The sequence below is a fragment of the Monomorium pharaonis genome, chromosome 9 (genome assembly GCF_013373865.1).
Source record: "Monomorium pharaonis isolate MP-MQ-018 chromosome 9, ASM1337386v2, whole genome shotgun sequence".
NCBI classification, from domain to species: Eukaryota; Metazoa; Arthropoda; class Insecta; order Hymenoptera; family Formicidae; genus Monomorium; species Monomorium pharaonis.
The window spans coordinates 14,804,241-14,820,452 of NC_050475.1; the positions used below are offsets into that span (position 1 = coordinate 14,804,241).

At 32.9% G+C, this 16,212-nt stretch overlaps 1 protein-coding gene across 1 annotated transcript in view; it reads left to right on the forward strand.

Moving 5' to 3' along the window:
- The window catches only part of LOC105833490, a 230,539-nt gene that overhangs the window by 95,689 nt on the left and 118,638 nt on the right, over nucleotides 1–16,212 (forward strand). Inside the window, 1 exon segment of the mRNA XM_036292192.1 lies at nucleotides 11,820–12,042. Within this exon segment, the coding sequence (XP_036148085.1) occupies nucleotides 11,820–12,042 (223 nt within the window).

The window sequence follows — 16,212 nt, forward strand, 5'->3', positions numbered from 1 at the left end:
AGTTTAACATTTTCTTTCTCATTGCATATTGTATTAACAGTTTAGATTGTTGAAATTATCTGCTGTTAAAAACGGTTATTTTTAGGATCAATTTCCTCTATTTTTTGCCAAAATTTGAGTTTGTTTTTTTGTTTTTTAACCCTCAGAGAACACATAGGGTCAATTTGACCCTTCCTCGAATTTGATCGTAAATATCTTAAAAGCATTTTGAAAATTGGCGGCCTGAGGCCGTCTACTTGTAGTTTGGGGTACTAATTATATGTTAAAATGCTTTTTTTGTACAGCGCAACACCTAATAGATGTTGGAAATTAGTCGGTGCAGGGTCATTCTGACCCTGTTGTGTACTAAGCGTCAGTTTTTCAATAGTGTGCACGATGGCATATAGTTTGCGGGCACGTATTCAGAATGCGTTAGTACGTGTCGAGCAAGAATATTTCGATGGCAACAGTTTTTCTGAGGAGGATAATGTGTCAGTACAGTCAAACACTGATACGTCGTATTCAGATATAGTGAAGCCGACGCCGACGATAAATAAGTTAACTTTTATCACAAGTCATTTAAATAATGAAGTATTCACATATATGTAATAAGAAATAAATTTTTCTAAAATTTTTTCACAAAAATGTTTGATTTTTTTACCTTAAAAACCACTTTTATTACTTAACAAAATACTTTTTTTTTTTTTAATACACTAGAGTACAATTTTTTTTCTTGATTTTACTACATTTCAAAAATACACACGTAAATTTTTAGCCAGAAATATTTAAAAAATAAAAAAATACAATTTTTTTGTAAATTACGTTTTTTTTTTCAAAAAAAAATATTTTTTGTGAATTTTTTTAAATATGTAAATAATTCCAACAGCACTTGTTATTTATATCAATTGATTTAACAATGTTCCAAGTACATCTGGAAATTTTTTCAAGCTGATTGCACTCGCCAGTTTAAAATTGTGGACGATCAAAGTGTGTGTAGGGTCAGATTGACCCACAGTGTTTTTCGTGATCGAAAAAATAGATGCGTTCTCCCAGGGTTAATATGTTTGCGTACAATTTTTTGTGAATAATAATGTGATATTTATACTAGGTAAAGTTTAAGGTATAAAGCATAAATACACATTTACACATGTTTTATAAATTTTTTTATCAATATCCTTTAAATGAAGAAATGACGGATAAAATATTTTAAACATTATTCAAAATCATGATCTTGATATTATATGCATATGTCAAGGTCATTGGAAATCTTATCAACGTCATTATTTTAAATATAAATTAGAAATTTTATTTATATAATTCATTATTTATTGAAGATGGCAATGCTAAAAGATTTGTTAAGACATTAATGAATGAAAGGTTACGTGTGGACTCTTTTTGTTAAATTATTAGACATCACCGATTCGCGCTTCGCGCGCGCTATTTAACTTTTTATTTTTTACTTTTTAACACTAAATTGCAATTATGAGTGTATAGATAATCATCTATACAAATTATCATTTACTGATTCCGCGATGACAGTCTCATGAAGTTGATGACCACCTCTTTTTTAAGATTGGATAAATCGCTTACCTACTGTCACATATAACTAAAAAAACACATTTTATATCTCAGATAAAACTTTATCTAATTTAACCTAAGTAAGATCACAGACCTTATTTCAACCAAAATGTAACTTTAATTATTAAACTAATAATTTTTTTTAATGAAGAATTACACACACACACACACACACAGACAGACACATTAATTTTCTCTACAAAAATAATGATATCAAAATATTTTGCGCCTGCTATAATAATGGATATTTATATGAACTGAAACATTTTGTATTGTATTGTATTACTATTTGGCCAGTATTCATAATTAAAATATTGGCTGCTTTGCGCCCATATAAGGATGGAATGAAGAAGAATAATGTAAAGCAGACAAATAAATATTTTATTACAACTAGACCACAACATTGCGCGCGCTTCGCGCGCGCCACTTACCATTTTTATATTGAACATTGCACTTTTTTTTCTTCTGTAATATTACTCTCACACACTTTATCATATTTAATGCCCTTCTCTATCTCACGCTCTTTCTCCCACTCTCTAAATTATTAATTATAATATTAATGATATTAATTATATTATTTTCATATTGTTCAATATTACTCTTACACTTTACTTTCTTATTTAATCCTCTTCTTTATCTCTCACGCTCTCCCACTCTCCTCTCTCCACCCCTCTCTCACTCACTAAACACAAATTAGTGATTATATTATATTTTCATGTTTCTTAATATCACTCTTACATACTTTATCTCCATACTTAATCCCCTTTAAATAAATTAAAAATTATAATATATTATATGTAATGTTACCTGTTAATTTTCAAAACTTTCACTTTCTGGCGAACTCTTTAGAAAATTATTGTACGCGTCCGGAACTATAGGAAAACTGTGTTAAAATAAATAGAATTCTCGATATTCGATTAGCATTTCCCGTCAACCCTCAAAATTCAAGTTTTCCGGAAAATATAAATGTTTAAAAAATGTTTTAATTAATTATATCACCTGAATTCTATAGCAAATTATTGTACGCGTCCGGAACTATGTGAGAATTACGTTAAAATAAATAGATCAGTCGATATTTGATTAGCATTTCAGGTCTAGCTTTAAAAATTCAAGTTTTCCGGGCAAAATAATTGTTTAAAAAATGTTTTTATTAATTATAACACCGTAACTTTCCAAAAACTATTGTACGCGTCCAGAACTATATGAAAACTGCGTTAAAATAAATAGAACTGTTGATATTCGATTAGCATTTCACGTCTAGCTCTCAAAATTCAAGTTTTTCGGGTGAAATAATTGTTTAAAAAATGTTTTAATTAATTATATTACCGGAACTCTTTAGAAACTTATTGTACGCGTCCAAAACTATATGAAAAATGCGTTTAAATAAATAGAACTGTTGATATTCGATTAGCATTTCACGTCTAGCTCTCAAAATTCAAGTTTTTCGGGTGAAATAATTGTTTAAAAAATGTTTTAATTAATTATATTACCGGAACTCTTTAGAAACTTATTGTACGCGTCCGGAACTATATGAAAATTGCGTTAAAATAAATAGAACTGTCGATATTTGAACAGCATCTCACCTTTAGCCCTCAAAAGTCAAGTTTTTCGGGCAAAATAATTGTTTAAAAAATGTTTTAATTAATTATATCACCTGAACTTTGTAGAAACATATTGTACGCGTCCCGAACTATATGAGAATTACGTTCAAATAAATAGATTTGTCGATATTCGATTAGCACTTGTCGTGTAACCTTAGAAATTCAAGTTTTTTGGGCAAAATAATTGTTTAAAAAATGTTTTAATTAATTATATCACCTGAACTTTATAGAAACATATTGTAAGCGTCCCGAACTATATGAGAATTACGTTCAAATAAATAGATCTGTCGATATTCGATTAGCACTTGTCGTGTAGCCTTAGAAATTCAAGTTTTTCAAACAAAATAATTGTTAAAAAAATGTTTTAATTAATTATATCACCGGAACTTTACAGAAACATATTGTACGCGTCCCGAACTATATGAGAATTTCGTTAAAATAAATAGATCTGTCAATATTCGAATAGCACTTGACGTGTAGCCTTAGAAATTCAAGTTTTTCGGGCAAAAGAATTGTTTAAAAAATGTTTTAATTAATTATAACGCCGTAACTCTTTAAAAAACCATTATACGCGTACAGAACTATATGAAAACTGCGTTGAAATAGACATAATTGTCAATATTCGATTTGCATTTCACGTCTAGCCCAAAAATTCAAATTTTTCGGGCAAAATAATTGTTTAAAAAATGTTTTAATTAATTATATTACCGGAACTCTTTAGAAATTTATTGTACGCGTCCGGAACTATATAAGAATTCCGTTAAAATAAATAGAACTGTCGATATTTGAACAGCATCTCACCTTTAGCCCTCAAAAGTCAAGTTTTTCGGACAAAATAATTGTTTAAAAAATGTTTTAATTAATTATATTACTGGAACTCTTTAGAAAATTATTGGACGCGTCCGGAACTATATGAAAACTGCGTTAAAATAAATAAATCTGTCGATATTCAATTAGCACTTCACGTCCAGCTTTCAAAATTCAAGTTTTCCGGGCAAAATAATTTTTGAAAAAATGTTTTTATTAATTACAACACCATAACTTTTTTAAAAACTATTGACACACGTTTAATCGGCATCGCGGAAAAGCGACAACAATACTTCGAGAGATGCGAGTATTGATGCCATGCCCTTTTTTAGAAAGGATTCTTACTTCTCCCCCCCCCCCACTTTCTCTCTTTCTCTCTCTCTCTCTTTCTCTTCCTCTCGTATATTTTTTATTTGGCTCTTTTTTCTTTTTCCCTGATTTCTTGTAATTATTTCAATCAGCTATCAAAAGTGACAGTTTGACAGCTGAAAATGACACGAAGTAGTTTGACAGCTGGAAATGACACGAAGTGAAGACAGTCACAACGCACTTAACAACTTTATAGCGAGACAGCCAATCAGCATCTCGGAAAAGCGGCAACAATAAATTCGATTCGATTTAACATCTCCTTTTTTAGATAGGATTAAATGTTTTATAATAATAATAATAATATAATAATGTTTTATTATAATAATATCAAAATAAATTCGTTTGTTTGTTGCTATGTCGAGCGGACGTGTTTTAGTTTTAAAGTAGCAACTGTCATCCCAATTGCCTTTAGTCTACTAAGAATTCTATATGTTATGAAACTCATTGGAGCATTCGATTAGATTATTGCTATCAAAATGCACAACAAACTTTGAAAGCTTGCATACAGCACAGAACAATTGCCTGAAGAGAACCTAAATTCGTGGTTGAAACGTAGCATACAATTCATTGCTAATAAATAGCCAGATTAAGTAAAAAAAAAATATATCAGTTTTCTTAAATTTATTAAACCACTGGCGAAAAAAGAAAGAATTTCCTATCACGTCATTATTATTGTTGAAATTATTATAAAAATAAACTTTTTTAAAAAATTGGCGTTGCTAAACTTTCCGAATAAATATATTAATTGCCATTATATTGACCTCTCTCTCTCTCTCTCTCTCTCTCTCTCTCTCTCTCTCTCGATCTCTGCTCCATCGTCCATCTCATCTCCCTCTCTCTCCATCACTCATCTTCTCTTCTTTCTCGGTCTCTCTCTTCCTCTTGCCTTCTCGCTCTCTTCGCTCTCTCGTCCTCTCTCCGCTTCTCTGCTCCTCCTCTCCAGCTCCCCGTCTCTCGTCTCCATCTCTGTCTCTCTCTCTCTCTCTCTCTCTCTGTTGTCTCATCTCCTCTCTCTCTACTGCTCATCGTCTCTCGTTCTCTCTCTCTCTCTCCTCTGCTACCATGCGTTATTATCATTCCCTCGTCATCCCACATCCGGTCTCTCTCCCAGCTCTCCCTCTCCCGCTCTTCCCTCTCCTCCCGTCTCTCCGCTCTCGAGGTCCGTGGCTCCCTCTGAAGCCCTGCTCCCATCTTCAGCCTGCCTCCTCTTTCCACCCGACTTCCGTCATGCTCCCCCCCCACCCCCCCGCCCATCCCTCTCTTCGTGTTTCATTCGGTCGTCTTGCTGATGGATGGCTTGTACGGTGGCCCCTGCGTCCCTCGTGGCGCTTGCTCATCTCCTATCTCTCTCGCCTTTTGTTGACTGTCTCGTGCCCATCCGTTCTTAGCGTCGCTCTCTGTGCTTCTCCCGTCAATATCTCCCTCGGCCCTCTTCATGCTGTTCGGTGTACTGTTGCGGCATAGACCCTTGAGCTCGCCGGAAGCGGTCTCCGTGGTGTTCGACCCTCTTTCTCAGTCGTTCTCCCTGCGCGCGTGGCTCTGCTGACCTCTAAATGGTGGCGGGACTTCCGTCACTGCTCCCCTCCTTGAAGGACTCGGTTCTTCGGTCCTGACGTGAGGTGTGCACCGTCGCTATTACTCGGTTGCTTCCATCCTCCTCTCCACGGAACTTCTTAGGTCATCTCTCTCTCGTCCGTGCGTCCTGACCTGGCCATCGATATTCGTGTCGAGCTTCTCTAGCACTCGTCTTCTCCCGGTCCTGAGCGTGACGGTTAGACTTGTGGGCTTATGGGGTCTCGCTTTGGAACGGCTCTCACTGGTCGGCCTTCCTGGGCAATTGGTACTCATCTGTGGGTGTTCATATCCTAAGCGTCTTCATCGTCGTCTTTCCCCGAGGGCCCTACTATTCGGACCAGGGAGGATGTCATTCGGTCGATTAGGGGAGGCGGTGATACGGCGTCGACGCCGACTCCCGATCGCGTGGCTGGTCCCGACTTGCTTTCGGTGGGATTGGGGGGTTCCATTCGTCTTCCCAAAGATGTGAACTGGGGTACGGGTGTTTGGTAGCTGGGACTGCCCTCGTTGGATAGTTGGGCTCACGGGGAGGGGTGGTAGCTGCTCTCGTCGGGGGCAATCTGCGCTGCGGAGATGTCGATCGTCTGTCCGCTTCCCTCCGGCAAGACAAAGGGGAGTGGGGGCGGGGGCATGGTGAGAGAGGTGAAGGCTCCCCTTCGGGTCTCGTCCGCTCGTAGTGCGTTCACGGGTTTCCCTTGGTGGCCCCTCGGTTTCCAGCGGTGGTATGCTATCGTCATAGCTACAGTCATCATTGGTATCAGGGCTCGGGCCGCTCTCGGCTGGTGAGTCCCTCGGTTTCGACGCAGGGGGTCTCCCTGTCTCCCTGCGGTGCCTCCGCTTCCGTCTCTCTCTGGTCCCTGGGAGTCTGCTATGCGGTTAGATGCGAGATTCCCTCTGCGGTTGGCTCCCTCTCGCCTCTCTCTCTCTCTCTCCTAGTCTCTCCCTCTCCCTCTCCCTCTCCCTCTCCTCTCTCTCTCTCCCTCCTCTCTCCCTCTCCCTCTCCCCCCTCCCTCCCTCCTCCCTCTCCCTCTCTCCCTCCCCCCCTCCCTCCCTCCCTCCCTTCCCTCCCTCCCTCTCTCTCCTCTCTCTCTATTTATTTATTTATAATAAAACTTTTAGTTGTAATAAAATATTTATTTGTTTGTTGTACATTATTATTCTTCTTTATTTCATTCTTGTATGGGCGCAAAGCAGGCCGGGCGCTCGGCGCGCTTGCATTTGCCGGTAGGCCGGGCTAATACAGAAAATTTTACAAGTTTATAACTTGTTAACTATTGCGAAAATGGAAAAACGATAAGGACTTTTCTGTTCAGCTTAATGCGTTCTACCTGTTTATAAAAATTGCATAAATCTTTACCAAACACTCTGTATATATGTATATGGGGAGGGAGGTATTTTCTGTCAACCGGACTCTCCCTCCTTCCATTACAAAAAAATCTTAAACATTTTTGCTAATGACCAAAATGTAGCTTATAATCTTAACTTTCGAAAGCACTCTGGCGTTTTTAAAAATCCAATATGGCGGCTGGAAACTATGTACCTACCAGAAAATTTCACTTATATGTGGATTTATCGTTCGAATTATGATAAATTTATTCAGGAAAAGCATTTTCAAGGGTATTCGAGGGTACTCTTTCGAAATCTGGCGTCACTTTTTGATTTTATAGATTTCTAAGCGTTGGAAATAAAGGTGTAAAGCGTGATTTCACGATTCTTCAAGTTTTTTTTTATTAATCAGTGAAACAAAGTTTCTATTACACATTTTAACTAGTTCTCGGAAAAAAGAATAAATATTAAACCGCCTCCTTTTGTTGCGAAGGCATCTATCTTTTTTTGTTTATTCTCCGTCTTACTCTCTCGAAAAAACGGAAAAGTGCAAGCGTGTTCGGCTTGCGAGCCGAAATCACTGGAAGATATAATTACAGTTGAGATATTATTAAGTTTCCAAACAATTGGTGATAAAAATGAGTGAGAATGATGTATTGTAAATTGTGAGAATAATGAACATTGGAGAAAAGTATCAAAAGTTATGGAAGAATTAAACAAAATAATTTTTCTAAATAATTTATAAAATTTGAAATATGCATTTTTTTATATATTATTATTATATCAAGGTTATGATTTTTATTTAGTTATTTAATTATTGAATCATAAAATCTAAGGAAAATACTTAATTATATATAGCAGTAATAAAACTTGATAACCAACAATTTCTTCTATTTTAAATTTACTGCCTAATAACTTTATGAATTTGTCCATTGGTATATACTAATAAATAAATTTATAAACTGATAATGGTCTGTGCATAAAACAATTTTCGAGAAAGGATTTATGGAAAAATTTAGATAAAATGTAGAAAAATCGATGACTTTTACACTTTTCTGGTCACCATATTGAATCCGTTATCTTAAAAATTGTATATTTGATCGAAAATGAATGTCAATCTCATTATTTTTAGTAATAATAAGCTGTTAATTGTCCGCAATTTACGAATTATTGAGGAAAAAATATGATAATTTGTAAATTTTTGCGATTTAGTCGCCATTTTTCAATGAAAATAACAATTTTGACAAATTTAAAAAATATACTTTTAAAATACAAATATTTTATGCACCGATGGTTGCGAAGAGTTGGGGTTTCGTACTATTTTAATGTTTCATAACCTTGATATAATAATATATATAAAAAAATGCATATTTCAAATTTTATAAATTATTTAGAAAAATTATTTTGTTTAATTCTTCCATAACTTTTGATACTTTTCTCTAATGTTCATTATTCTCACAATTTACAATACATCATTCTCACTCATTTTTATCACCAATTGTTTGGAAACTTAATAATATCTCAACTGTAATTATATCTTCCAGTGATTTCGGCTCGCAAGCCGAACACGCTTGCACTTTTCCGTTTTTTCGAGAGAGTAAGACGGAGAATACACAAAAATATGCAAAAAAATGTTTTGCAATTTTGTTATATTTTTTTACTTAAAACCCGCCATAACTTTTTGGATTATTTTTTACATAAATTTTGATGACGGATTCTGAAAGAGCATAAAATTTTACGTAAGAAATGATACTTTTCAAAATTTTTTTAGACTTTTAATGTTGCAAATAAAGTCGCTGAAAATGATGTAAAAAATACGTGCGCTTGGGCGTTAATGGGGTTAAATAGAAATATGGTCTGTTTCCCTTCATCTGCTAGATTTTTGGATAAATTTAAATTTTTGCGCTAAGCTACAAAACTACCCTGGTTCTGACATTCTAGAGTTAAAAAAACGTTTTCATATTTTTACTGAAATAATTTTTGATTTAGGTAGAAAATTATTATTAATTTTTTTGTAATGTTTTAAATACAATATATTTTAATTTAATTTTTTATTACTTTGAAAAATATGCTTAATTTATCGTATAATATCATTAATATTTTTATAATTTTTATTTATATTAACCAGACGTAATGTCTATGCTTATCATGTATGTCTAATACATACTTGTTAGCTAGCGCTAGTTTTAGTGTGCTAATTTTAATAGGTCGCGCAGTATGGTGAATGTATACTTGCTTCGCACGGCCCCACATGGATAAATCTCTGCGCGCAACGGAGAGACCGGTCGCAGGGAAAGAATTAAATCGCATTCTCATGCGATTTATCGGCGTCTTTAAAAGGCCTTTCTATACCCAACATTGGCATAATGCTGTGGTATTTTGTTACCGTGTAGTGATTGTAACAAGTTTCTACTCTTTTGTAATAATAACACACGACAAAATTACCTTTTTTTAAAAAAAGATACAAAAGATCGCCAAGTATACGCGCGCAAAAAACGCCCTCAAAAATGTATTCTTGTACAAAACAACTTAGATTTAACACTACAAAACGGGAGTATTGAGTTTTTTCTCTACAAAAGTAATGATATAAAGAAAATGCACTAACCGTAAATATGGATTTATATGAAATAGGACATCTGCTTTTTTATTATTATTCTTTGGCTGGCATTTACAGTTTGGTTTTTTTTTTTAGCCTGCATCAGACTAGAGATTGATATTGGGATTGATTACAAATATTACAAATAAATATTTTACTACAAAAACTTGGCGCTGCTATACCGAATAATTTGCTAGCTCTCTTTTTCTTTCATGTGTGCATCTGAGTGTGTGTGCATGCGTGCGTGCGTGTGTTTAGTATTAGCAGCGCCAAGTTTTTGTAATAAAATATTTATTTGTAATATTTGTAATTAATCCCAATACCAGTCTCTAGTTTGATGCGGGCTAAACGAAAAACCAAATTATGAATGCCAGTCAAAGAATAATAATTAAAAGTTGATGTTCTATTTCGTATAAACATGCATTTTTATGATTGGCGCATTTTCTTTGTATCATTACTTTTGTAGAGAAAAAACTTAATAACTACTTTCATTTTGTAGTGTGAAATCTACATTGTTTTGTATAAAAATACATTTTAGAGGACGTTTTTGCGCGCAATACTTGACGCTTTTTTGTACTTTTTTGTAAAGATAATTTTTCCGTAATTTCACTTATTTTGTAGTGTAAAGTGTCTCATTTCTTTTTATAATATACATGAAGATTCTTAAGACGATTTTATTAAGTCCGAGAGTTGAGGCCATATCAAATTAAAAATTGAGATTGAAATAATCTTGTCGATGTCATTCAAGATTAAATTTATATTTTTATCATGTTTTCTTCTTAATATTCTACAAACTTTGACTGAAACGTTTTTATCTTAGCGAACCTAGCACTCCCAAAGAAAGTTTAGATATACGGCATATCTTTCTGTTAATTATCTGCTAATTTTTTGCTCTAGTCCCGATTTTTTTTGCTTTTACTCGTTCGCAGGAAATTAAGAACAAAAGTGGGAATGTGAGGTTTGTGTGACGCTAGCACCTCCCACTAATAAAAAATGCATAAACAAAAAAAACAATTTTCTGCTTATTTTGTGCTTTAAGATACTGTAAACATATATTAAAAATATTGAACGGTTATCAACGTATCAATACCCAGAACTATTGTACCGTAATGGTATAAAAGAAAATGGTTGAAAATAAGAAACTAACTATACACGACAACCTTAAAAGTACTTTTTCAATCAAATACTCGTAAAATACACAATTTAAATTTTTAACTTGCAAAATAACTTTAAAAACCATTAAAATTCACAAAAATATAAGATTAAAGTACCCTCAAATATATATACATATAGGTATATAATTAATTGCTGCGTCGACCTTAGTATCAATAATTGTCTATTTATGTGTTTTTAAAATTTTCTGGTCCCAAATTTTTTGCTTAATATTTAACTTGTGTAACTCACTTGTTAAAGTGGTGGTGCTAACGCGTTCACAAGAGTATCTTAAAAAAATTAATTACTGCATCGATTTTAGTATCAAAATTATTGTCTATTTTCCTTCTTTTAAAATATCCAGGTCCCAAAGTTTTATCTACGCGTCAGCACCCCCATCTTAATTGAGTTTCGCAAGTTAAATATTAAATAAAAAATTCGGGACCAGGATATTTTAATAGCAGATAAGTAGAAAATCATTTTGATATCAAAGTCGATGTAGCAATTAATTTTTTTAAGGTATTTTACTTTTGTCAGCGTGTCAGCACTGCCACCTTAACAATTAAGTTACACGTTACGAGTTAAATATTAAGCATAAAATTTGGAACCAGTAATGTTTATACACATATGTATGCACGTATATACATAGAGCATGTTGTACACATACATATATGCATGTGTGTTTATTTCTCCCCCCTCTCTCTCCCCCTCTCTCTCTCCCTCTCTCCCTCTCTCTCTCTCTCTTTCTCTCTCTCCCTTTTCTTTTTTAGATGAAAATTGTTTTGGTTGTATTTTACATATTAAAATTACACATTAATATTCTTTTTTTATTACAGTTGCACTGTTGTGCTGCTTAACCCACGTCAAAACAGTCAAGCACACGTATTGAATGCCTGCAGGAAAACTGTAACTTCTCTCGCACTCAACGGAGACGGTAAACTTTTGGCTACCGGCGAATGCGGTCATATGCCGAACGTTCGTGTTTGGGATATTTCCGATCCATACAATGCCGTGCAAATTGCTGAATTTTCGGGACATAAGTATGGTATTAACTGCGTGGTGAGTACTATCTACAATGACTTCACTTTAGTGTGGCTGAAATAGAGTTTCACCTTTTATTCTTTATTTGTATTATATAGTTTAGTTTTAAGAGAAATTGTCTTTAAATATTATGCAAAAAAATTAATTAAAAAAAATAAATTTTTAGATCTAGTTATTGAACAGCAAAATTAAATTTTTTTTATTTTGTTAGTAGTTTTGAAGCAAAGTGATTTTACAAAAAAAGGCTTACAACATGGTAAAGATATATAAAATATAATATTCAAAGACAAAAAAGTATCATTAAATTGAAACTTGATTGCTTAAAAATAAATATAAAATTGATTTAATCAAGTATAAGATTTTTAACTCTAAAAGTGATTAGAAATTTTGAAAAAAAATTTTTATTTTTTTATTTTTTTATTTTTTCTTTAAAAGGAGTTTTTTTCTTTATAATTTACATTAATAAGATTTTTAAGATTTTTTTCATATTTAAAAGTTTTAATAAGTAATTAATTTATATATAAAGTTTATTATGCTCATATTTTTTCATATTTGATGAGAAAATAGAAAAAAACAGGTTTTTTCTTTAATTTAATTTTCCCGGAAATCTATTATAATCCAAGTGATATCTTTTTAATTTAAATCTGAGCAAAATATATTTAATGTAAAACACGGGCGGTGTTTTTAAAAAATATCAAAACGAAATAAAATTATGATGTATGTTTACTTAAACAGCGCCAAACTTTTTACATATTTTTGTTGTTTAATTTGAAATATTAGATGAGCATGTTAATTTAATATGTCTTTTTTATGAAATTTAAAATTTAGTCACAAAAGAACACATGTGAGATTAGTAGAATACTGGAGACAAGTCTATTTTAACGATTAATTGCAATAATTTTTGTGACAAGAATTTGTCTTTTATAGATTTGTAAATTTTTTCCCAGAATGAAAGTATAAGCATTACTACTAGTCTGGGTTGTAGGATTCAGCTGAGTGAATTATGAAAGTTTGCTAGTAAATTATGAAAATTTGTGAAAATTTGAATAATTTTGCAGCAAATCCATTTTTTATTACAGATCTAAGGTTGAATGATAAGATAATATCAAAATTTAAAATAACACATATAATATAGCTTTTTACATATAGCTTCCTGGTATAGTACTTTCAACAACCTTCAATATTTATGAATTTTTATCTCAAAAACGATACATTTAAGCGAAATACCACAAAAAACTATTTATGTTATAAATTTTGTATAAAATACGACTATATTTTTCTAAATTTAAAATTTTCAATTTTTAACATTCCCATCCATCAACCATGTTAAATCCGCCATTTTTTATTTATTATTTTAATCTTTAATTTTTTAATTTTCTCAAATTAATAATCAGCGACCCCAAAAACTATTTTTACCCGAAAATGATCAAATTTAATACAAATTTGAGGAGAAATTGATTTTTTAAAATTGCTTTTTTACATTTAAATTATTACAAACAATCATTAAGGTGCAATTAAGTGCAAAAAACTTTGGAAACATCATTGCTATCTTGAAACAACAATTTTTACAACAGAAAAATAAAAGAAAAACAAGTGGGAAGTATACTTCCCACTGGCAATGAAAGGGTTAATTATCGCATTACTTTTCCAAATTTATATTGATAATATTGATATAATTTATATTGATAACCATCTTTTAAAGATTTAAATCTTGATAAAAATTAAATTTAAATTTACTTGCACATTTTATATAGTGTAGATCAAGGTTAGTCACACAAAGATTACCAATTTTATTGTAACAAAATATCAATTTTTAATTTTCATCAAGATTTAAATCTTTAAAAGATGGTTATGAATATAAAATATCAATATGTATAAGTAACAATTATTATAATGTATGAAATTAAACAATTTTTAGTGCATCTATTTCATTTCATGCTCGAGGGTGCTATTAATACTACAGATACATACAACATGTAATATATAATAAATGTTTTTTATTGTGAAAAATTTAAATTTGTTGAAGTTTTTCATGATAAATTATGTAAGAAATTATGTAATATTACATAAATTATGCGTGCAATATTTGTTTTTAGAATTTACACAATGTTTGATGAAGGTAATTATATGATAAAGAGAAAGAAGAGTGAATTTTACTACTAAGTAATGTCATATTTTGCAATGTTTTGTCTTGTCCGTTTTTAGAGTAATATATTTAAGTAATTTACCTGGGATTTGGACAAGGTTTGTGCAAGTTAATCTTCCGATCTAAAGAAATAGTTCATAGATTTTGTAATTGGGGATTGGTTTTGCCTATAGGTTAATTAACTGAAACGAAAGAAATTAAATGATATTTGTTATATGTGAAGCTTTATTGAGATACTAGTTTTAGTCCGGATTCTAATCTTTCAAGTTTTTAGTAAAGAGGGAAAGGGTTTTAATTTAATTTAGGATGAGAAGTTGTTTAATTTGAAACGTAACTTACTTCGTGACGCGTTTATCTTCTTATTTCTTTTATAAAATTATCTAAAAACCTGAAAACAAATTTATTGCAACACTCTACGGCAACGAAAAACCAATCCGCTACACTCTTTGGCAACTTGTCTTCGGAGACAATGGGTGAATATTATTATTTAGCGGTTAAGTGCTGCGAATCCAACGAAATCGTCAAGTGTTTGAGATAATTCAGAATATAATAACTTTTATTTTAGAGTTGTATAGTAAATTTAAATTAAATGATGCAAAGAATAAGAGTTAAGTTTATGTACGTGAGTAAGAATAAGACTTAGTTGAATGAAAAACGGATTTAAACTGACGGAACTGACTGTGAACTCCCGGAATTCAAGAACTGAGCGATTTGTTTTCTTATTTATAACAAAGTGGACAGAATTTATTGCGTGATTTTCTTACCATTTTTTTTTTTTAAGAGGGAGAATTTATTTTATTTTTAACGCTTATTGGACTGCATCTTATTATCCCTTAATCCAAACAACAGATGAATTTCGTGGAGACAATTTAAGGTCCAAAGTTTACTCGCGAAATATCAAGCTGCATTCCGTTAACACAACTTATTGCTTAAACTTCTAGAAGCTTTTTCTTTACAAAAGACTAATGGTTTATGTGATAATATTTATTTGTTATTTTATACATTTTTTATAGTTCTTTAAATCATAAGAAGATACTATTCATTTTCTACTCCTTTTTTCTCTTTTAAAATCTTATTATTTTTGCAATAAAAGATTTACAAAAATTCTTAGAAATTTCATTAATAAGATAAGATAGACTTTATTGTGTCCCAATATGGGGTTACAAGGCGCTTTTTCCACGGAGCGTTCCCGAACCGTTCACAGTTGTATCCTCTCTACTCCCGAACCGACCTGGCCATTTGCGACCCTTACATTCTAACACCCTCCCCCCCCTCGCACGCCCTTATCCCCTTTTCCCCACCCCCTAATCCCACTCTCTCCTCTCTTTTGCCCCTTCTTCATTATCCTTCTTCTATTCATCTCTCTTCATCTCTGCTCTCTTCCTTCTACTTCTCCTCCTTGATTTCCTCTTTCCGTTTTTCATCAAGGGGCCTCTCCTCCTCTCCTCTTTCTCCTGTCTCCCTCTGCTCTCTCCGCCTCTTCGTCTCTTTCCCCTCATGCTTTCTCGCCGTCTCTCCTTCTTTCCTGCCTCTCCTCCTAAGACAATCAATTAAATCATTATTCTCCTTCCACCTCTCATTCTTCCCAACTTGCCGTCTCTCTGTCATCTCTCTACTTTCCGTGCTGTTGAGCCCCCCCGACTCTTTACGCTCTTCTCTGCTCTTTTCACTCTCCTGCTCTTCTTAACCTCCTCTCCTTGTCTCTCTTTCTCCTTCTCTGATCTCCTCGGCTCCTCTCTCTTCATCTGTTTGACCGTTCTTCTCTTTCACTAGCAAGCCGTTTATCCATACATTCATACTCTACATATCAGCCATACATATAAAGATATAACATATATAAAATATATAATACAACACAGGAACAAAATATACAATAACAAGACAAACACAATTGTAAACGAACGGAAGTCCACCTGTCCCCCAACTTCTTCCCTATCAATATCTCATTATAATATATTACATGTCTAATCTCCTCCTACCAACCTGGCCCTTGAGCAGCCTTACAGACGTATACCCCTCCTCCCCTCCACGGCCCTTCTATA